Raw genomic sequence first — 24,380 nt, 5'->3', positions numbered from 1 at the left:
ATGCATGGGATATAGGAAAAATAATATTGTCACCCTTCAGTTATTAGTGAATGGAATAGAAGCCATTTATTTGTGTAAATGGATAATGTTGACTGCAGTGGGGGAGCAGCATGCCAGCTATCCCACAGGCGGTAACTCGAAGTTCTCTGAAGTGGGCCTCAAAACCGCCTCCCCGGAACTCCTGCAGAGGCGGCCTCTGACCTCCCTCCCGCGTTTGCAGGGCGCAGGGGCTGGTGCTGGCGTGGGGAACTGAGGGCACTCTGAATCCATCAGGCCTCTGGCAGGCGAGCAGAGGGATGTAATGGTACACACACAGGGCCTGCTGAACCGCTGGGGCGGATGAGCCACCTGAACAGAGCGTTGCATGGGATGGCCGCTTGTCCAGGCTTCTGAGTGTCAGCCAGCATGAAACGATAAGAAATGCACTGAATGCACTTCTCGTGCACCGCATGGTCTGTGTTGCGTTTGTATCTAGTTGGTACTGGAATAAGGACCTGAAAGGTAATTTAGAAATGTGAAATTATATGCTTTATCTGAAGGTAACTGTTTTTGAACTGTGTAAAGGCACTAATGTTTGGATAGATAGCAATTAAAATAATGGATTTGTTACAGTAGCATAAAAATGCATTTATTTTTGAGAAAGTGACTGCTTTGTATTGGGAGTGCTATGGTATATACTTCTCGTGCATGTTCTAAGAGCGTGCATGACTTGTAATTGAAATCATTGTCCACATGTGTTCTGTGGATCCAGATTGTCTTGAACCTTCAACTGTGTCTGTGTACCAGGCAGTCTTTGAAGGTTCCAAATTGTCAACTTTCTGCATTTCCATGTGGAACTGGGGATGGAGTATTTGGGATAACAGCTAGGAGAAGCCAATCCTGAAATGTTAATTGCTGATGGGTAGACTCAAAGCCAAATATAACCTTTCTGAAGTTTTGCCTTTGTTATACAGAAGGATCCTAGTCTAGTGAGAGTAAGCCTTGAAGCCAGAGGAGAAATAGCAGATTTTTTATTGTATTTTATTTTTAATTTGTGATTTCTTCTGGAGAAACTTCTTTCTTAACTCCGGAAGAAATAAACTTTTTATCACTTGGGGTGGAATGCTCCACCATGATACTATAAGCCTTCTTGTACGTGTGCAACAAAGTTTTGCACCCTCTGATTGGTTATTTTGTGTTTTTTTTTTTTTTTGGAGCTTTTTTTTTTTTTTGGTTGGTTGGTTGTGGGGTTTTTTGTTTGCTTGTTTTTGGGTGGTGTGGTTCTTTTTTTTTTTTTTTTTTTTTTCCATTTCTTTACAAGTTCACTCATTTACTTTGCTTACCACATCACACTAGAACTTATTTGGTGCTCCTGGAACACTTTTTCTTTCACACTCCTATCAAGAAACAGATTTTGGCTAACATGCTAATTTGTACACTAGTGCTGTTGGCACTAAGTGGCAGCTAATTAGTTGTCTTCCTGACTTGATTGTCTGCTTTTGTGGCATAGTGTGACAGGCTCTTATTTAGGCTCTCACTTAAAATCTGTAAACAAGCTCCTGTTACCTGTGAGCTATATCTGCCAATTATATGAAACAACAGTTTCTACTGGATAATACTGTTTAAAAAAAAAAAAAATGTTACACGCAAAGTTACACATACAATTTCTTCAAAACAGTGAGGCACTGCTGAAGCATTGCCATAGATGTCATATTGCCAATTGTTGTTTTTTTGTTGTTGCTCTTTTTTTTTCTTTTTTTCAGAAAAAAATAGACTTCTTCAGTGACATCTCAGGAATGTCTCTTCAAGTGTTTTGCAGATTTTTTGCAGGGCATTGATCCATTTTCTCTCTTCCCTGCCCACCCCTCTGTTATGCGTTTGGTGCAGCATCTGGACATGATGCATCATTGTACTGAGGAGTTTGAGTGTCTGCGTAAACTTGCAAGGTTCAGATACTATTTGAATCAGACAGTGTGGGAATGAGATACAGAAATTAACTATTAACTGAATAAAAAAATGCAAGTTATTTAATAGTAAATGACATATACTTTTTATAGGCACATTTGCAACTGGCCTTTCCCATCTCTTTTGACCCACAAAGATTGGGATTCAGAAATGGAAGGTGGAAATACATTTCACACTACCCACTACTTGTTGCTGTGGCAACATAAATGCATAATTTTATAAGGAAGCGTTTTCAGCATTTGGGATAGATAACATTTTGTCTTTTTTTGCTGTTTCTGGTTGAGAAATGTGATTATAATTAATCAAGTTTTTATAATTGTCACACATTAACTTGAAATAAAATAAAAGTTATGTTTGTAAAATGTGTAGTAAGTTATAAATTGGTAACAAGGGTGATCTCTAATTGCTCAGGAAAGCCTTTAAATGAAGGGCTTGCTGTGATGAAAAAAATTACAATGTGTTACAAGCCCTTTGGTAAATAGTTTAATGTATTGAGAATTCTTGACAACAGATAGATGAAGACCTGCTACTTTAAAAACTCGCTTGCCTTAACTGCTTTCTAACTTCAGTAGTCAAAAGCTGTTAAGCTTTAAGTGCTCTGTCATATTTGTGGGCTTTTATAGTAGAAGAGCAGAGCAGACAGCAGTGATGATGGAAAACGATGGTGGGTAGACTTAAAATACTATAAAGCATAGAGACAATTGTACGTAATGCCTGGAATTGTAACCTTTCTGAATGAAATGATCAGCCATATGTGCCACCCTTCTGGACCCTGGAAGAAGAAGAGAAGAAATGTACCCTGTTGCTAACTGTGCATGAAATTGCAGTGTTAGGAGATATTGACCAGATGTTTCAATCTCAACAAATAGCTTGTTATGTGACTGAGTGAAAATCTCTCTGCTGCTTTGATCACATACACCTTAAAGGAAGAAGTAATTTAATAGAGGCTGTCAAAGTTCATCACTGTCAATAAACTTTGACTTGACCTTTGCCATCTGTTTTTGATACTATTGCTGATAGAAGCTGATAGGCAGCTGTTTACAGTTTGTGCTTTATGAACTCTGCTGCCAGACAATGGAGGAAATGTCTTCACTTGTGGATTTTTTGCTGTGATTGGGAGTGTGGGTGTATTCATTGAGACTGCACATCATCTAGCAAGGAAGTGAGAGTGACACATGCACACGTTTTGGAAAGGAAGACTTGCTTTAAGGTTACAGATATGCAAAATGATATGTGAATTACCCTAAAATGCCATTTTGCAACAATGTCATCTTCATTCACAGGTTAATACTTAAGTAATATGCAGTGGTTTATGCTGGAAAGTTTAAGGGCATTTTTAAAGTGCTTAAGTCTTCCTTGTATCTCCATGAAGGGAGTGCTAATTCTGTACATGGCTGAGGCACGGTTAGCAGCAGTGCACAGTTGCACAGTGAGTAAGTCTTACTGTACCCAAGTGTGACTGTGCATTTTCTTATGTTAGCATGCTCTTAGTAACACATCACAGCTCCTAACCACACAGAATATCAAGACTCTTTTTATTGGGCTTTACTTGCCACTTTGCCATACTTCCTGGTGTTCAATGAGGAAGTTACTGTCTTTGAGGTCTTTTACTGATAAAGGTACTATTGAGCCTTACCTCATACACAGCTTTGTAGCATTAGCAAATTTCTTAATAAACAGCTGTATACGCTGAAACAGTTATAGAAGTAAACCTAGGATTCTTACTGTTGTGACAGCTTTTGTGTAACTGTCATGTTCAAAGATGAAGAACTCGCATGACCAGTCCTATTGTGTAGGTGTATTATTTTTTACTTAATTTTGAGAAGGGACCACATTCACGTTGTGAAAAGGGAAAGGGAGTGATGCATCAGATCAAACAAGGAGGTAGTTGATGCTTTGGGTTCTGTGCTTTGCGGGGGACGGCACTCAAGGCCAGCTGCAGTCTCATTTAGGTGCTTTGCAAGGTCTTGCAGGAGCATTTCTGCCTTTGGTCTCAAATAACATACAACAAACTTCAGAAGAGAGGCTGCAGCAATTCAGATGTTGGAGGCAGAGTGATAGTGTTAGAAATACAAGATAAGAGGTTGTCTGAGTAAGGAATATTAGAGGTAACAATCTGGATTGGCCAATATATAAGGGTCAGAATAAATGAGAGCTAGCTTTGGCCACAATGAAACTTTGAAATATGGTTACTGCGTGTTTAATTACTGAAAATGTGGTTGTATTTTCTTGTACAACAAGAAGTTCAGAAACTAGACTAAAAATAAAGCATCGGAAAAGCAGATGAAGGGCAAGAGGAGTAGAAAGGAAGTGAAATGCAAAAGAAAACAGCAGAGCTGAAAATAGTTATTTATACAATAGATTTTGTCAAGAGGCAGTTTGTTAGCTTCGTCTTTTTAAATGTAGAAATGAAGTACTCTTCCTGGATGACTGATGTTTTGATGGACAATTAATTCAAAAAGCTATAGTGAAATGCAACTTGAGGCATCACACTAAAGCTAACGGATGTTCCTGTGCAAGGATTTGGATAGTGTATTGTCATCCAAATCCTGATAAGATGTAGATATTGGTCTCAGTGCAAGGATTTAGCTAGTCCTTCCTTTACAAAATATTATCACTTTTATCTCATTTGACTGGAAGTTGCTTGAGGGTGTTGTCATACATTTTAACAATATCACTTCCTCATTCAAGATTTGGCAGCTTCAACTGATGGCAGAGGAATTACTGTACAGGACATGGGATTCCTTTTTGCAAGTCTGCTTTTAAAAAGATAAGCTTATTTTTTCCTTTTCCACTTTTTTTTTTATGTGGCCATTACATGATAATAGCCATCGTGATCTTTAAATGTTTATCAGTGGAAAAAAAGAAAGGGAAAAACGATTCCAAAGGTGTTGGAACAAAACTGTATTAACTCATCTGCTTTGCAGCATCCTGATGCTGTATTAAAGACTGCTTGTAGCAGTAATTCCTGAGCTAGGTACGCTGAGAATAGATTCAGGTTAATTTTCTTCATAGCATCCTTCATGGTGCTGTGGTTTAGATTTGTGACCAGAACAGTGCTGATAGTACACAAATGTTTTTAGCTATTGCTGAGTAGTACTTGAGCAGCATCAAGGCCATCTCTGTCACTTTACCCTCCACCCTACCCCCTCCCCACCAAGTGGGCAAGAATTTGGGAGGGGACGCAGCCCTAACCCAGACTCACCAAGTAGATACGCTGTGCTGCATAGAATATGCTCAGCATAAAACTTGCCGGAGGAGGAGGAGGCAGGGGCAATTTTTCCAAGGTATCTGTTGCTCAGAGGCTGGCTAGGCTTCAGGCTGCTGGTGGGAGAGGGTGAGTGGTTGCCTTTACATTGTTTTTTTTTGTTTGTTTTGTTTTTTTTTTTTTAAAAAAAAAAGGTGGGGGAAAGACGGAGAACATTATTATTATTTCACTTATTAAACTGTATCTTGATCGATGGGTTTCTTTCACTGCTGCCCTTGCAATTCCCTCCATCTTCCTTCTGGGGAATAGTGAGTGAGTGACTGGGTGGGGGCAGAGCTGCTGGCTGGGGTTAGCCCACCACAGCAGGGATTTGAAATGATACAGTGTGTATAATGGTAACTGAATATTGCATTCCAGTTGTGCATGAGACGTATCACATCACTGACAAGAAATGTGAGCTCACTCGCTTGGAACAGTGACATTGATGTCTTTTTTAGGATTGTTTTGCATATTGGCAGGTTTTCCCTCTTTTAAGATTTGTGTAAGGTTTTGATCCCACTTTTGCTTGCTTTATCTGTTTTTCTAAGATGAGGTGTGATGTATTTTATTTGAATATTACAGTATTCCTAAAAGCTTTTTAATGGACTACGCATATAATCTGTGATAGGAAATGTTCTAGGCAGACAACAGACTGGTGAACCCTTCTGAAGAGTGTATGGACTCATTTTACGTTCTCAAGAGGATAGATAGTCCAGATGTTGCTGTATGAAAACAAGCCATTCCTGTTCTGATTGACTAAAAAGAATGCTTCATAAGTTGTTGTTAGCATTGTTTAGTTTAGATTTTAGCAAACATGTTAAGTCTTAGCTAATTTTAGGTCTTTGGAGCCCTCTCCTCTGTGAGATGCAATTTAAAATAAGATCAGATTTGACAGATCATGCAGAGAAGAGTCCAGCTTCAAATAACGCACTTCAGATGCACTTCAGATGTCTGTATTCAGTAGTGTTAATGAGTTTTGAAGATACTTCACTGTGAAGGGGCATAATGCTTCTTGTTGTGTTGTCAGTTCCTGGGTATTTAGGCTTCAAGTCTACAGCTGAAAGCTTCTATGTACAGAAGGTATGTCAGCCAAAGCAAAGCTTTGTATGCTTTGGCACTGTTAGTTTAAGACGACTGACAGATGTGGAAATGCAGTACTGGCTGGAGCTTTTTTTTTTTTTTTAATAATAAAAAAAAAGAGTTAAGGAGCTAAGAAGTTCAGAGTTCAGATGGAGAACAATGTGGGACTGATAACAAATACTTCGTCAGCCTCCTTGTTGCTATTATTAATGTTATCCAGTTATCAGTGTCATCTGCAGCAAAGCATGAAGCTGTAGTAAAACAAGATTATTTTTGAAGCATCTTTGTTTTAGTCAGAGGGCTATAAAGCTGTCTTAAGCTTCTTTGGTATGGTGGTGTTTTTCAGTCTCAAACGGTTGTCTATTGAAACCTGGCAGCAGCAAACTCCTCTTTTTCAAGAGAAGTCTCTTTGCAACTGAAGATAATGAGGTAAATGAGGTCAAGTATTTAGTTTAGTTTTGCTGCTTTTGCCTTGGTCCTCCCTTTACTTGGATCTTAGCAACAGTAGAGAAGCTTTGAACACAGGTATTTTGTGATATGGGATACTGGGCTCTACCCCTTGGTCAGAAGCATGTTGTTCTCAAACTAAATAGGATGCTTGGGAAATAAAAATCAGTGAACACCCACCTCTCTGTTTTGGGGGTAATTATGTAAGACCACTGATGATTTTCATATAGTGTGAGTGTGCATTTTTTTGATTCTCTGGGTGTAAGACAACATTCAGGTAACTCTGTAAGCTCACCTTGAATATCGTTCCCAAAGAACAGCACTGAGTGAGTAGCCAATCAAAGTCAAGTCCCTTCTCGTGTTGGAAGAAGTGCTTGTGGAAGTGCTTCTGTAATTCAGGAAAGGTCGTTTCCAAAGCTGTTCTGTAATCAGTCAAAAGTGGGAGATAGGTGTACCACATCTTTGAGTCTGAGGATGTGAGTGGGATGTAGTTAACTCCAAGCAGCATGACAAAGTCACAGTTCATTCTTCAGAAGTTTTGTTTGTTACCAAGTTTTCTTGGCATCTCAACATCTTGCAAGAAAAGACGATGCTGTTCTCTGCAATTGCCTCCCACTCCCGGGAACACAAAGGTTCTCAGACTTCTCTGACAGCTTAAGCATGCCACGGAATTCACCCTGTTAACTCAGATCACCAAAAAACACTTGAACAGATAGATACTGCTGCTTCTGTGAACCTAAGTTGGTGTCATGAAAATAAGGAGAGAAGCGTTCTGTCATTCTCTGGTATGTCTTTGGGTGTCAAAGTGCTGGCGTCAGTATTTGATCATAAGGAATAAGTTGCCTGTAGGCATAGGGTAATTTGAGGTAATGAAATCAGCCTAATTTCAAGACAGGGTTATGTTAAAGGGAAGAAAAAGGTTGTTTAAAAAAATGTTCGTATTTGCTTTTAGTTTACTAGAGTGCATACAACAGAAGTATGAAGCAAATGCAATCTGTTTAACTCAAGAGAGCATCTGAAAGGTGTTATATTTCCTCTACGCCTTGCTCTGTCACAGATGCTTATTCTGACTGACAAGGTCAGGGCCTGTCCTTGTGTGTACCTGATGCCCATGCTGTGTTGACAGAAGAAAACTTCAGGATGGAGAAACACACTAGATTTCTTAAACCACTCTAGATTTTGAGTTTCCTTTGTGGTATTCCCTTCCTGAGGCTGTCTTGCTCCTTCATGATGAGTTCCTACTTTTGACACTTCTGTCTTTGGGCCATTAACAGCTTCAAATTCCCGGGGGTAATAGTGAAGATTCTTGGTGTGGCCAGGTGCCAACCTCTCCTGACCAGACTGTCAATACACTAAGTTAATAGCTGCCTCACTGCCTAGCCAAACCCTAGATAATTAACTCATTATGCTAGTGCCTGCTGAGCTGGGTCATTTTCTGTTTCTGTCTAGAGTCTTTTCATTCAATTAAATCTTCTATTCCACATAAATCTATAAATTGAATTTGTGGTTTATATAACTACATACCTGGCATTAAAGTGTGCAGTTTGTTATTGGCCTGAGTTTGATATTGGATGTAATGCTGCATGGTCGTTTCATTGTGGTAATAGTCTTTTGATGACTGAGCCCCTGTTCCCATTTAGAGTGGTTTAGCCAAAATGTTAGCAGTGATAATAATAATAATGGTGTGTGAAGTGGTCCATAGAACCCTGTTGTTTCTATATCATGGTATTCAAAATTAGACTCCAGTCCCAGCAAGGTGCTTTCTGTGGCTCATCCCACTCGGTACAACTTGAGTGGTGTGCCACAGATATATTTCTATAGTTCAGTTTCACCAAGTTCTTAGCATCATGTCCCTGTTTTGCCTTTACTAATATATAGACATAACTGAGGTAAAGGAAGAGCAGTTTGGAGTTCTTAGGCAACTAGGAAGACCTCACTACTTTTATTATAGGAATATGTGAAGATCGTTCCAAGAAGTTGGGAGTGTTGTAAGTAGAGATCTGTGAAGAGAGAATCTTTCCAGAAACACTGCTGAACTGCTTTTCCATCTTCCTTAGTGTTGTTTAACTTAGCTCAGATGTTCACATGAAAAGAGGATCTATGCAGTGGTAATCGTTGTGTTGCCCACCAAGTAATTCCTATGTTTCAAATAATCATGGGCATCAGCAGAAGCTCTGCCTATGTAAGAATTGGTCTTCACAATATGCAGAGGTTCATCTCAAGAAGCCCCAGATCATGACTTCCAATCCTCAAGAATAACTTTACTTACATTTAAAGTAAGGATTGTGACAATTATATATGGCATGTTATCACATCCGAATTCAAATTGAGCTGCTGCCAACAGCCCAAACTGTGATATTTTAACAGAATTTCTTTTTTTTTTTTTTTTTTCACAAAGATGTATGTGAAATATTACTTCGTACTGCTCCAAATGTTGTCAGACTTTACATATAAAGGATGGAAAAGTTATGTCATTTGCTAAAATGTTGTAACCCTAAGGTGCAGCTCAGAATCTCTCTCTCTCTCTATTTTTTTTTTTGAAGAACTGTTGGGGTTTGTGGAAAGCTGATGCTTTGATAAAAGCTATTCATAGCTGTTGCTGTTCATTTTTTATTTTTTGAGAGTAAGGCATGCTGTTCAACATGGGATGCAAGACTTCAAGTGCTTCTTACCAGTAGAAATTGCTTCCATATTTCCTTACAGTAGGTCACAACATCTTTAGTCTTGTTAAATAATGTGTTCTACTTGAACATAATTCCAAATATAAAATGTTACACCTTCTAAGACATACTAAATGAACACCCTGCAAGTGTCTATAATGTATGTGAAATACGAGGATGTTGTACATAATTCTCCTGTTAGGGGTTTATTTAACATCTATCAATGTAGAGTGATACAGAACAGACAAGCAGAACATATCTAGAGTGTATTTCACAAATAAGAGACTGAACGCTGCCACCATCTGACAAGACTTTTTTAAAATCTTAAACTTGATATATATCAAACTGGTGCGGGAAGAGGCCCTGGAACATTTGTCCATTTGCCTTATTAATGAAAACTTTAGCATGACTAAAGAATTTCTGTTTTTCTTCTGGAGCTAGAAGTGATAAGGATGTGATGAAGCATGTATTTGCAGATCACTTGCTTGACCTTGCTACGACCCACAGCTACCACTAATGCTGATTCGTAATGGAGACATTATCACTTATTTAAATCTTGATTAGGAAACAATTATAAGTAGGGTTTTAGTATAGCAGTAAATTGATGTAGCCTTTAATTCATACTATAGATTGAGTGGATAAGCTTTCTGACTATAATTAGAGGGAATTATAATGACTTCAGTTGGTTGACTCATCACCAGCAGGGTAGGGCCTGTGATTATTTCTTCACATTTATATTTTAGTTCACTCTTGATTTTACTTCAGTGCTAAGTTCTATCTTTTAACGTAGTACCAAATGTAGTTACATTTAGAATTGAAAGATGTATATTTTGTGTCAATAAAGGAGTTTTATAAAATAACATAGCACCTTAGCAACACTATACAGCTATGCTCTTTCCTTACAATTCAAGTGATAGAACTGCTCTTAATAAGTTGGGGATAGGTATTTTCATGTGTGGTTTAACAATAAGAGCGGGGAACATTTCCTTTTTGTGTATAGTCAAATGGTAGATGCGTGGTTATTTTCAGTACCATTTTGTTTTTGAAAATGTTTTGTGAATTTTGCTAGATGTTTGTTTTGGTGGTTCTTAAATGTTGTTTTCCTTATGCTCTCTCTCTCTGTATTTTATTTTTGCTTTTCTACAAATTTCCATTAAAGATACTATGTTGTTTGATTAAATCTAATGTGGAGCATATCCTTTAAGCTAAAGAACCTTTTTCCTATGTTTTTACAAGGTATTTCAAATCTATTTTATAGTGAACTACGTCTAATAATTAAAGTTTACATTAATTGTTAAGCACTCACCAACATGATTAGGAGTAAATTCTTTATTTGTTGCTGACCTTCCCTCTCTTGATGGAACTGACTTTTACTTCTGGTACAGAAGAGTTCTGTCAGATCAGTGTGTGTCACAGTGCTCTGTAAGCACAGAATTAGATATGGTGAGCAGAGAGAAAAAAGGACAAATAACATATCAGGCATGTTAATTATTTGTTGTTGTTTTTGTTTTTTTTTCTGTCAATCTGCAGTGGATGATTCAGAGCCCTTACAAAGCTGCAACTTTCTTTGGGTGCATTGGCAAAGATAAATTTGGAGAGATATTAAAGAAGAAGGCTGAGGAAGCTCATGTGGACGCCCATTACTATGAGCAGAGTGAAGAACCAACCGGAACCTGTGCTGCCTGCATCACTAGTGATAACAGGTATATGGGGCCTTCCATATTTTCATAAGACACAAATATGTGGAACATAATTTGTTAGGAATATTTTAATTTGAATGATAAAGTATTCACACTGGTTTGAGACAACAAAGGCTGTACAACACAGTTTAGGATCAGGTTGGTTAATATACCTTTAAAGAATAGCATTTACTCAACTCATACTCAACCACCACTTCTTTCTGAACATTTGAAGTTTCCAGTTGCTCTAAAGATAGAAAATATATGGGAGACAAAAGTTGGTTAACAAGTATGTTTATACAGCCTTTATGAAAATGGATTGCCACATAAAGAATAGGCTTGATTGGCAAGTAAACAATGTACATCAGATAATAATGTGTTTAAAGAGGATACACGTTGGCATATAGCCTGACAAAAAGGGTTAACTTGCTTTTATACAAGAGGAAGAAAAATTTTTTATTGGGAAGACCTGGTGACTGTAATTCCTTGTCTGCATCTTATCTGTTGTTTCTTAATTTTGTCTTTCATGTTTTAACTTATTTCATCTTTCATATGGCCCCTGCAAATAAAAATTACTTATTCAGAACTCTAACACATTCAACCTTACTTAGAGACTAAGGACAATGTTGTTTTTTTTGTGGTATTTTGTATGATTTGAAAATATTTCATGAGGAAAAAAGTGCTTATGGAGTCATCCATTTTGAGTATTGTAATAAAATCAATAAAACAATTTTAGAAAGAGACAATGAAGGTGATAGGCATTTATCTTGAGCATATCCCTTTGCTTTCTTCTTTCTCTCTCTGTCCACAACACTTGAACTTAAATATTTCTTGTTTGCTGATTACCTACTTCCTGATGATTTTTAGAAGTTCCAAAACCAGACAGTCATATCTGCCTTAATCTTAAGATGTTGCTAGCACAAACCAACCCTCCCTGGTATTTCCCAGCATCCAAATTTTCTGATACTAGATACTGAAGCAATAATGGAAATAGTATCTGTTACCCTGAGGAACATTTTCTTTTTGTCTGTGCATAAGAGCAAAATATCGTACCAGCAGCACTAACTGAACTAAGAGCCAGGGGAAGGAGAATTTAACATATAATTTGTAGAACCCTAGAATAAGGTATCCCCTTAGGAACTTTTTAAGACTCTTCTTAATACTCAACCAAGCCTTTCTTTGTGTGTAAAATGTTCCAGCCCCCTAACAATTTTGACTGCTTGCTTCTGGACTCATTCCTTTATGTCAGTGTCAGTCTTGTACTGGAAAGTGCAAAACTGCACTTGATACTCCAGATGTGACCTGAAGTGCAGAACAGAGGCATCCCCCTGTTTGGAATATGTAACTTCTTCTTCCCTGCTGACAATAAGCTTGCTCATATAGGCCAGGATGTGACTAATCTTTTCTCTGAGGATACACCGCTGTCTCTTGTCCCAAGTTCTCACCAGCACCTCCACGTTCTTTTCTGCAAGGTATTGTATCCTGTCAACACTCAGCCTATACTGTTGCATGGAGTTATTCTACTGTAGTTGCATGACTTTGCATTTGCCTTTAAGTCTTCTGCCAGCTTTTTTCTCCAAGCTTTTAGAGATCAACTGAGTGACAGACAGCCCTGTCCTCCAGCTTATCAACCTGTCCCGTGCAATTTAATGCCATACATAATGTCTTACTCTCAGGAAAGAGTGTTCATACTCAATGGAGGAAGGAAGTTCATCCATCTTCATACAGATTTTTGACATTCATTATGTCTACAGACTTTTCCCTTCATCTTCAGATCCGTATTCAGTTTTTCAAAGATAAGACAAGCAGTAAAGACGTTTGTGCTCTGTGATTCTCTGTTTAGTGACATAGTGTCTTTGCATGCATCCTTGTAGCAATCACCACTTCCTAGTTGGCCTGATGGGAAAATGAAGTTAAGATCATCAGTAGACATGCATCATGAGCTCAGGAAAAATGTTTACATCGTTTCCCATGCATTTCAATAGAATTTGAAAGCTTAGGTAAATTTATTCATAAAAATATCTGCAAGCACTTCTTTAACTTATTAAGCAGTATTTTTGGTTTCCTAACATGAAACACTTGTCTCTCAATATCAAATCTTTGTTCAAATAACAGGAACTTCATCTCTGGTGGTGCTTCATCTTAATCACTGTTTTAGAACATGCTTGAGAGTGTGAAGGGATTATGAGAGACTTATATCCCTCCTTAGAGGATAGAATAAAAGAGGCTGATAGTTGCCACTAAAGCCTTTATTGTGCAACCCTCTTTCTTTTATTGCAAGCAAGTTTATTCTCAGCCTTTTGTTTCCCTCTGATCACTACTTGGTTTTCAGCATTTTCTTGATTTGTAAGGATGTCTTCAGCCTGCTGCAGTTGATATCTCTATTTATTGGCTAATCACTTATCCCAACGGAGGCATGTGCTAACTTCCTTTTTCAGGTAATTCAGCTTTCTTGTCTCTTTTAGAGATCTGTGAGCTAGTAAATAGCACTCCTGGTTTTCCCAGTAAATGCCTGTGTGTATTTATGTTCCAGGTGTCCAGATGTGAATATTTCTTGTTTCTGCTAAGTTTGTCGAGCTTTTTGCTGAGAAGGGTTCTGAGCTAATTTGTGATGTGATTTGTTTTTTTCAGAGCTTTTCGAGAAAATTATAACCCATGATTAAACTCTAAAGTAGTACCTACACTCCATTATAATCTGTGACTTCGGTTCATATGTTCTGCTCTTAAATACCCACGTGCACAGAGTTGCCTTTAAGCTGTTAGACTTGAAACACTTTAGCTGTCTCCAGTTAGTGTATTTCATTGAAAAACATCTACATTCTCTGTGTTTCACATGTTGAACTTAGTGCTGTTAGACTTACAGTTTTAAATTGGAAAATTAAATTGCTTCATCTTCAGTGAAGCAATCTTAATTACATATAACATGCAGAGCATCTCTACAGTTGGACTTAGCCACTGAGAGCTAGGTTTACAGTTTCAGGGGCATGTGGTGAGTGAAAGCAAACATATGAAGGGTCTTTGCTTAGGTTTCTGGAACATAACTGCTTTTCACTTAGCAACACATACAGGCAGATTTTTTTCCAGCAAGGGCCTTAATGGATATTTAGGGCTTGATTAAACTGGGAAGTTTAATTTGCTTTATTTAGTTTTCAAAAGATCACCAGAGGTACACACACGTCCCTTGGATTTACTCGATTATCTCTATGGATTTCTTATCATTGACATTCATCAAGAACAAAACTTCTTGCCTTGTTACTAGTACTGCTGCTGAGGCTTACTCTATTTTTATTCTGCCTGTTTTCCAAATTCATATTAGTTTTCTTTGGCTTTAGGATTTAGAATTAAAGAGAGAAGACCCAAGAATGTTTCTGAGATGAAACGGCACAGAATCCTAATACATATCTTAATATATTTAGAAAAAGTTAGTCTAGCTTCTTGTTTAACTTTTGACATACCCCATGCGTTCAATTGACAGTGATTAAAGCTTCAGGAAGTTCTTGCTTTTTATTGATTAGGAACAGAAAGAAATTGTGGTAGTGGAAAGATGCTGTTTTGAGTTGGAATAAATTTTCAAGATTTCCTTTCTTGATTACCTCTGAACGCTTGTAGATGGTACTCAGTGTGGAGGCAGAAGCATACCTTGGTAGGAGCAACCTGTAACAGTTCACACTGTCCCACTGTCATTGCTTGTTAGTGACATTTATGTGGAAAAGGATGGTACGTACGACATCAGTTGTACATATTCTGTAGGAGCTGACATTTTTCAGTAGGCACACATTGCATCTGTAACTACACAGTACTGGGCAACTGTGGTTAAATACCTTAACACAGCAATGTGTTAGTTTTAAAGGTGCATCCTGTCATGATTAAGTCTTGAAACTTTTTTGTAATAAAATTTCACGGAGAAATTTAGTCATGGTAGGCAGAGTTGAAAGCTAGTGTATAACTGTCTATGATCTGCTTTTAGGAGTACATCTATAACTTGTGTGTGTTTTATAAGACTGAACTGAATGTCTGCAGAGGAGGATTTAAAACAGAGTATATCTATATGTAGCAAAGTAAATACGAGTATTTTTATTCTTGCTAGTGGAAGTTGTGTCCTATGTCTTGTGTTGTAATTTGTTAGGAAAGGATGAAGTACGAACAAGTTTTTGGTAGTTTTCCAGTAGGGCACAGATAAGCCAAAGGTGTTTTGTTTTGTTTTGTTTTTTTTCTCGTTTATTTGTTTTTTTTTACAATTGAACGTCTAAAAGCCTGGACCCATTTTCAAGTAGTTGATTATTCATTTGCTAGAGGAAAATATAAGTCTGAGGGGAAGAAAAAAAAAAAAGGCTTTTAAAATAATATGACTTTTTATTGGGAAAAGTGATAATGGCAGAATATACATATCCAAAAACCTTTTGGTCCTGATGAGGGAAAATAGTTTTCAGAAGATAAAGTAAAGCAGCTGTTCCATTCTAGATGTTGGATAATAGAACAGTTTTAATGAAAACCTGCAGATGCTGCACTGTATGTAGGGAATTGATGACAAAATGGAAAAAGGTTGATTCTAAACAAATGAATGAGTATGGCCAGTATAATAGTGTTAGGTTATGGAAACTAGCTAGCTGAATTTAAAATATATAATTTAATATAATTATATTTTATGTATTATTCAGAAGCAGCTATTATAAAATGATCAAATAAAGTATATTCATTTTATTGTGCTTTTTGTCTCTCTCTTTTATGTTCCTCTGAGGATGTTCGAATATCTGTGAGAAATTTAGTTTTTCATCAGAAATTTGCAATAGAATTAAGGAGGATCTGATGCCTGATTTTTAATCTTTTAGGTCTCTTGTAGCTAACCTCGCTGCTGCTAATTGCTATAAGAAGGAAAAGCATCTTGATTTGGAGAAGAACTGGAAGTTGGTGGAAAAGGCCAAAGTTTACTATATAGCGGTAAGTTCAGCTTCTTGCAAATTGTGAAAGTTTGTGTAGAGGAGATGTAAGCAATAGCCATGCCTATTGCATATGTTTAGGATGATTTCTTATGAATGTAATGAAAGAAAATGACTGCTTCAATTTTAGCATAGTATGATTTCTTCAAATTTTAATGTGCAAATGTAGAAGTATGTTTTAGTTGCATGCTTTCTTAAAGTAGTGGGAAAAATCATAACAACTAAACATATTTTCAGAGCTTTTGTAGTAGTGCATCAAATTTACATTTCACATTTTCTAGTAAATTGTTGTGAAGGATGCACAAATTATGTAGAAAAACACTATTAGCATAATTATTCACTGCAAACAGTTTGAGTTTATTTGTGTGAACAATCTTAATTGCTATTTATTCCATAGTAATTACTACGGCACCTTTATAACTCAATATTTCAGAAACAATGATTGTGACAAATCTCTTGAATGTGGGCGGTGGGGCAAACTGATTTTAATGATGAAATCTTACTTCTAGAATAAAGAGGTTTTGAGTATGGGAGATTAGTAGATTCACAATTAGTATTTTTGTTTGTGTTTGGTTTTGTGTTTTTTTTTTTTTTTAACAATCCAGAATGAATCAAGCCAGATTACTGTATTTGTGCAGATTACATCTTGCATAAATATAGAAGCACTGAATTTGTTTTCATCTTGCTCTCAAGTTGATATGAGTGATCAAAATTAGCAAACACAAAACATCTATGACAGATAAAAACCTCATAACATGCATGCAATATATGGATTCTGTATGACAGCTGCTTCCATTCTGCTACCTGAGCTATGTGGGAACAGCTGGTAAGAAGTGTAAAAAATTGATTATCCAGGAGGAACAAGTTCATTGAATATACAGTTATTTCTTTTAGCTAGTGTTAATGTCTCCTACAGCCTGTTAGTGTGCACTGCTGTAGGCTCTACATGGTTGTTATTGATTCTTGTGTATGGCCAAGACTGCCCCTTTATAAACTGTCAAAAAATACTTATAGCCTTCTCAGTATACAGAGAAAAATAAATCCTGCTGCTATTGCTGTATGTTTGTGCTGCATCAAAAATATAGAGATGTTTTGTCTATTCATTTTTAATGTCTGTTTTTCAAGTGTTCTGTGTTTATTTCCTAATAATTATACCTCAGTGTGTTCCAAATGCCACACTTAGGAATTAATGCTACTGGCTAAAAAAATATTGGAAGTCTAAGAGCATTGTTAAATGAAGAACATCGACAAATGTTAACAAAAAATGTTAGTATGCTGTACTAAGCATTTTTAATATTGTTATCATGTTTATATATAAATACCACCGAAGTTTTCAATATATAATTAAAAAAAAAAAATCAAACTTAGTGGAGATGCTTTAGGAAAAGTGGGAAACATTACATGAAGTAAAAAGGGGATTTATTTCTTTATTTTTAAGGTATAGCATCCAACTAAAATTTTCAAAAGCAACTCTTCTGTGTTCATTCAGTTTGGTCACTTTAATTTTGACTAGGTATTTCACTAAATAGATTTTTATTTATATTAAAAGTTTTTATTCAGATGTCAGTTCTGTAACGTACCTTTGCTTAAGAGACATAGAATTATTGTGCTAAACTGAAGATAAAGCCCAATGTATGCATATGTTAATTGTTAGTAAATAACACTGAAGTGTTATTAGGAATGTATTATATATTAGGTATTTGACTTCAGTTTAAGGAAACATCTGCTTGCAAGAGGAGATCTGTTGGGTAAGGAACCTGGTTCATTCCTGTAGCAATTGCACTTGAGGTTGGGTTCATTTAAGAGTTTTCCAGGATGCTGTTATCACTTCAGATTACAGATTCCTCATGTACATGTACCTTCACTTAAAGAAAGGAGACAATGTGTAGAACTACACACAATCTCTTCTTCTACTGTGTTTGTGCCTTTTCTTTTTTTCTAATTTACTCACCAGTTTGTAGTGGTCTAGGGGATTAAACAAAACCACCTAGTGAACAATTACCACTCGTGCAGTATAGGGCAGCTCTTTCAGTCTTTCATTTGCGCACTGTTGTGTCTGTCTTCACTTCAGTCTTGTTACCTATTTTGACTTTGCACTGTGCATATGTTGCTTTTTATTTCCTTCTTTCTGTCCAACTGTCACCTATTTTCTGGATTGCATTAGAATGTATATTAGTGACAGAACACGGTTTTTGAGAAAAAATATTGGAGATTATCAAACAATCTGTTTTCTTGGCAGAGCAGGCCCATTGTTGCTTTAGGACAGGTCTACGATATCCTGTGGTCATCTTTATGTGCTTGCTAGAATAGATGATAGGCTTTTCGATGCAGCATTCAGCAGAAAGGTCCTCAGATGAAACTTAGCCCTGAAATCTAATCAATTCACAGAGGGAGGAGTAGGTACAAAGGAAAAGATAGTGAACCCATGAAAGAACCCATAAAGACAACTTCTGTTACCGTGAATCAACACAATACATTTATTTTAGCCATCTGGTAATCAGATCCGGCAGACAAAGTGGAGAATGACTAACAAAGAATAGAATGCTGTAAATCACAGTTAAAGCAAAATGGAGAGAAGCTGCCCCAGCTTTCTCAAAAACAGTGAACTTTAAAGATGTATCTTAATCATTCAAAATTACTATGTTGTATCATTGAAGATGGGTTACACGGACTGTCAAAGTTCGTGCAATTTTTTTTCTTTTCCAGATATGTAATTTTTATACTTGCAGTAATTTCTGCCATTGATATTGTATCTTCTGGTCTGTCGTATTCATTTTGTTGTATTGCTATACTGCTGGTGTCTGATTAGAATTCACTGCTAGGGATATTATTTGGTTCCTATTGGGGCTAGAAAATCTCTTCCTCATACATTTCTCTTACTTCAGAATAAGTGGCGTGTTATAACACTAACCATTGTCACTCTGTTTCTGAAATTGTGACACACTGGGCCACAGCCTGACCTGAAAACAATCTTAAATTATGTTTTGTGTATGATTTTTTTTTTCATTCATTCTTTCTTCCTTCCTTTCTGTGAATCTGTGTTTTCTGTCAGGACTTGTATTTTAGAATTCTTATGTGTTATAGTTGCATCTTACAAACATGGGTGATAGAACAACTCCATGTTTGGGCACTTGGCTTGTCATATTTTCAGAGGGATTGAAGAAGCTGATGGTTGCATTACTGTATATGTGTAGGCATCTCTATAAGAATTCTGTAACTTGTTTTTGTTAAGATCATATTTTCAGCACCAACTGAAATTTTTGGGAGTTTCTGGTATTCAGTTTCTTAGACCTTAGCCACAAACATTTTAACATACATAGTCGTTACGTTTGTTATGAAGGCTTGAAATGTGAAGATTTTTTATTGTAAAAAATACATCTGTTGATAAGAGTTGATTAGGAGAGCAGAAAAACTGAAGAATTTTTGTTGTCATTTGGCTCCAGTTAGCACCTTTGTGATGCTGATTATAAGTAAGGAATTTGGCACTTGTCCTTCAATAAGGAAAAGACTGGAAAAGGAGAAAATGCTTCCCACTGTTAGAAGCTGCAGCTAACCTTGTGAAACTTAAACACAGTAACAACTGACACTACTTTCTTATACAGACAGATGAATTTTAACTTTCCATCTGTATTTGAGCAATATTGCTGTAAGTGGGATGCTTCCCAGGTGTTTTTTCTCATGTTCCAATTAATCATCCTTATTTCTCCCAGTTATTTAGCTTTACTCAGACCTGCATCTGTTTAATACTTGCAGTTGGAGGCGTTAAGTGGGTAAAACTCTGCCACTTGCTAACATTTTTGGTGATGAAGTAATAAATGTGTTCCTGGAAGTTCCTTCGCTTCTCTCTCTTTCTCTCATCTCTCTTCTCAAAAAGTTATCTTTACTAAACAGGTGAAGTGGCAGTGTTGATGGCAGTTAGGTTTCCAATTCATGTAGTAACTTGAGTGTTTGGAATGGACCGGTTTATGTAGCCCTCCAAAAACAGTCAGATCTTCATAGAAAATCATTCAGATCATCCTTGAGTAAAATACTTGAATCTTCTTTTGTACAAAGTCTGATTGTTGGTTATGTTTGAATTTTTGTTTTGTGGTTATAGTTGGTATGCTAAAAAGCTGGTGTTCATGTGTTTATGTGATGTGTCTCAAAGCTTGTCTTGGTAGCACCTACATACACTTCCTGTCTAGCCATTTGATAGAGTGATGGCATTGATGCTCACACTCATCTATGTTCATGAAAGAGACTTAAAACCACATTTTTACTTTATTTTATGTAGTGTGATACCTTTGCTTTTTGCATTTATCACACCTAAAGCTTCAGTTCCTGTGCTACTAGTTGTAGCAAGAGACTAGAGGAGCAATCAAGCTCATAGCCCTAAGACTTATTTCTATGCAGCTGAATTTTGGGTTGCTCACTTTCCATATTGGCATACAACATCTTGCTCAGAAAAGACAATGCTCTCACTCAGTCATATTTATGTGGGCTGTTGTTATTTCACAATCTGTAGAAGTTTAAACCGTTCCTACTTTCATGTAACAAATAATAGAAATTTCTCAATGGTTATGTCCTTCAATTGCACTGCACTGAGTATAAAACTTTCTAATACCACTTAGATTTGTTTGTCTGCAGTTAAATTACATTCACCACCTTCAGCATCTTTTGTGTTTACAGAGTTAATGGCAAGTGTAGTTTAACTTGATGTTAATGACAGTCCTGATCGAGACCATGTATTCTGGTCTTAGGCTGTGGTTCAAGTAGGAAATGTTATATATTGCAGCATGTGATAATGAACCCAATGTAATACTGCTGGAGGAGAAGTTTTTAAAGCTCCAAACACCCTGGTATGTTTCAACAAATACTGTGGTATTTTTATATTTATTTTCTTTTAATGCTTAAGTGCTTGTCTAAGCAGAGAGATACTGTGGTGGTGTAGTGGGCTTGATGGCGGAATTATCTGGTTTCAACATGAGTCTGTCAAAACATAAGCTTCATGTCAGCAATGTGTAGCAAAGCTTAAATAACATTTTACAGTATTTTACATGGGTTTTGGCTATTCTTCTTGAGAAAAAATACTGATTATATTAACAATGTAAGTATAAATGAAATTTCTTTTGTACTGTCTCCTCCTTTCAGAGGCATGTTCAATGAAGGCATTTTTATTGTAATTTAGTGCTATGAAGAGTATGATAATTTACAATGGATTGTGATAGGTATTTTTCTTTGAGATGAACTGGGTCTGTGTGTGCATCATGGGAAATAACGGAGACAGACACCAGCAGGAATGAAAATATACCCTAAAAAGTCGTTTGTTTAAATAACTCCACAATACTTTTTTTACCATTGATAACTTCTGCCATAGTGCTCTGGCATCAGTGTGTATGCCATTTGACATGCAAAACTATTTCTCTCAACAATGAATAGGTTTTATGGCCAGGAAAACACAATTCTGAATGTCTTACTTGATCATAAAGAAGAAGCTGCAGCTAGCAACAGTTAGTTGGGGCGTTATTTGCTGGCCTCAGATAACATTCCCTTGCTGAGAACCTCCACACTGAGGAATTGTTTTCTGGGAGTTACAGGTGAAATGTGACAAATCTAGAGAGCGAAATTGATAAACCCTCTATCTCACCAGGAGCAAATCGGCCATTTACTGCTTTCCAAAACAAATATGGGAAAAACATTTTCTCATAATCAAAGAAATTCCCAGTTCATTGATCAAAATGCAAAGAAGAGTTTTGTTTAAACTGTTAGCTCTATGCATTGTCATTGTGTGTTGTATTTAGGGTTTGTTGTGCTTTATGCTACCACTTCAGGTATGACTACTCATGCATAGACATATTTTCCAGTGTTTTTTCGGGTAATTTATATGGAAAACTGCATTAGAAACTTGTTTTTTTTTTTTTTTTTTTTGCAAACTTTGGTCCTCTAAATGTCATTGTTTGAAGACGAACGCATCTTCCTGGAGAAAAATGCATCATCAACTCTTAAGACAGATTATACATCCTTTTTCCATAATAGAAAATTAATGAGAATCTGTCTAACATAGTAAAAATATTTATTTCTAAATGTTCACCTCTGTTACTAATTACATTTATTTATATGAAGAATATATGTTTCATCTCCTGTCATTCTCCTCCTACCCCAGTAGCCTTTAAATTGCAGATAAACTTCTTCAGCACAGTAATTAGTGACACTCAGTCATTGCTCCTTTTATCATGTGATTTTTTTTTTAGAAGAATGCATTATTAGAGCACTTACACAGCCAGTCTAGCTGCAACAGCCAGGCGGCAATAGCAGTGCCATTTTTCACAAAGAAAATGTTGAACGGGAGCCAAATGTTTGGTGGCAGAGTCTGTTGCTAGGAAATCAAGTTCCTGAGGCGATTAATGACAAAGCAAGCAATAACAAGAAGGCAGAATTACAGATTTAAAAGAGAGGGAGAAAAAAAGTGGTTGGTGTTATAATTACCCAAAGAAATCCGTACTCATTAAATTGGCTGTTTTTATGATTGACTTTAATTGGAGGTTAGCTCAGATATTTAGCTCCTTTCCCACCCCTTTAAACACACACATGCACATAATCTGTAGAACTGCAGACTTGTTTTTCTAAGCATTGAGAGGAGCTTGCCCTGTAATTTGATCCCCACTGACAGATGCATTTTCTATGCTGCCATTTTGAATTAACCTATTGTGCAACAATTTTCCTCAGCTCTGTTGAATAAAACATCAAGTCTTATTACCTCAGATGGATTTGATAGAGTAAAAGAATGTACTTCTAGCTGAAGTAGACTATTTGCAATGAGTTCAGTGATTTGAACTCTGCCAACAAGCCCCAATAATTTGTGATGTATACTTAAAGAATGAAAGAGAGAAGAGCCACGTGGGGGGTCTTTTGGGCTGTATGAAGTTCAAACACAAACCTTGGAGTAATATTGTTGTTTGCGCTGAGGTTATTCCCTGAGATCAAGTCTTTTTAGATAAAGCATGTTAACTAAGATTTCTCCCATTAATCAGACTTTTTTTTTTTTTTTTTTGCACCGGAGCTTCTCTTGCTCCCGGTGGTTATCCAAACTGTCAGGCTACTGGGGGATTAGGAAAATAAAAATCAATTCCCCTCTCCTGAAACCCTAACAGTTGGATTTTTCCTATGAGACCTTTTTGTGAAATGTTCTCACCTAAAGTTAAACTGGAATAAATGATGTTTTAAAATAATGTTAAATTCCAAATAATGTATACATTGTGGTGAGGGCTATCACCTTACTCGCTCTTCTCCCCAGCTAGAAATGCTTACCCAGTTGGCTCAAGAAAATGTTGGCACTGAAATGGGGAAGAGACTGACCCTGACACTTAAATCCTGTCATGTTTCATTGATCACTTTCAAGACAATCTTCCCTACTTGCTGCAAGTGATAAGTGAGAAAATATCCTTTTGCAGCACCTGTAAGTGAACATACAGAAGCTGGACTATAAAAGCTAGATAATGCCACAGCTCTCCAAATTCCTAATCAAACAGTGAAACAATAGAGCCGCGTATTCCGTCCAACAATACACACATTACTAATCAGATGCCAATGCCAAGCTGTCTGCTTTGTTAAATACCCAGGTTCCCTGAGGCAAGAAGACAGCTGCTATAACTACTATGAAATTTGGTAGCTCAATCTATTTTTGCTACCCTTGGGCTATCAAGCTACTGTTAATTCAGACCACCCCAATTGGTACACTTTAGGGATTTTTTTCAGTGTTTGTAATTAAAATGATAAAACATCATTATTACTCGGAAGATGTTGTGTGTGCTTTGCATTTGACAGATACCTACAGAGATAAACCCAGCGTGTAATTTTCATTGACATAATGGTTGTGATTGCATTAGCCTTTTAAAAGTATATTGCTTTGTGGGGAAAAAAAATCAAGGGTGGGGGGGAGGGCATGCTTTTATTTCATTAGCAGAATTCGTGAATCTGTTGAAATACTGAATCAGTCTCTTGGCGGTGTCCGCACAGGCCGAGGCAGGCGGGCTGTGGGCAGTGGTGCCAGCTCTGCTGCGGGCAGCCCCTGCTCCCCCGCGACCGCCTTTAGGGACGCCCAGCCTCACGGTGTAGGGAAAGTCTGGGCAGGCTTAACACGCTATTTAAATGTAAATTAAAAAGGGAAGCCTTCATGCTTAAAGGGGTGAGGTGAGCCAATTTGAAGGGAGATTTTTACCGCAGGTCCTCTTGCATGTCAGTCTTTATTAGATGCTATCTTTATGAGAGCACGAGAATTTTGTCTGTTACCATGTCAACTTTGTTAGAGCAAAAGCTCAATACTAAAGCACCAGCAAATGTAGGAGTTAAAAGCTCTGAATTAAGCAGTGTTGGTTCTATCTCAAATTATTCTTGTTTTCAATACTTC

The 24,380-nt window shown here is 36.9% G+C and overlaps 1 protein-coding gene across 2 annotated transcripts in view; it reads left to right on the top strand.

Annotated features, from left to right (window-relative positions):
* Positions 1-24,380, top strand: part of ADK (adenosine kinase) — a 276,073-nt gene that overhangs the window by 112,115 nt on the left and 139,578 nt on the right. For both annotated transcript variants that reach the window (XM_068689294.1, XM_068689295.1), the window contains exons 5-6: positions 10,909-11,081; positions 15,887-15,995. In XM_068689294.1, the coding sequence (XP_068545395.1) occupies positions 10,909-11,081; positions 15,887-15,995 (282 nt within the window). The remainder of the gene's footprint in view (positions 1-10,908; positions 11,082-15,886; positions 15,996-24,380) is intronic.

Source organism: Anas acuta, chromosome 7 (genome assembly GCF_963932015.1).
Source record: "Anas acuta chromosome 7, bAnaAcu1.1, whole genome shotgun sequence".
In the NCBI taxonomy this organism is placed as follows: Eukaryota; Metazoa; Chordata; class Aves; order Anseriformes; family Anatidae; genus Anas; species Anas acuta.
The sequence above is the reverse complement of the archived record's forward strand: the minus strand, read 5'-3'. Positions and strand labels throughout refer to the sequence as shown.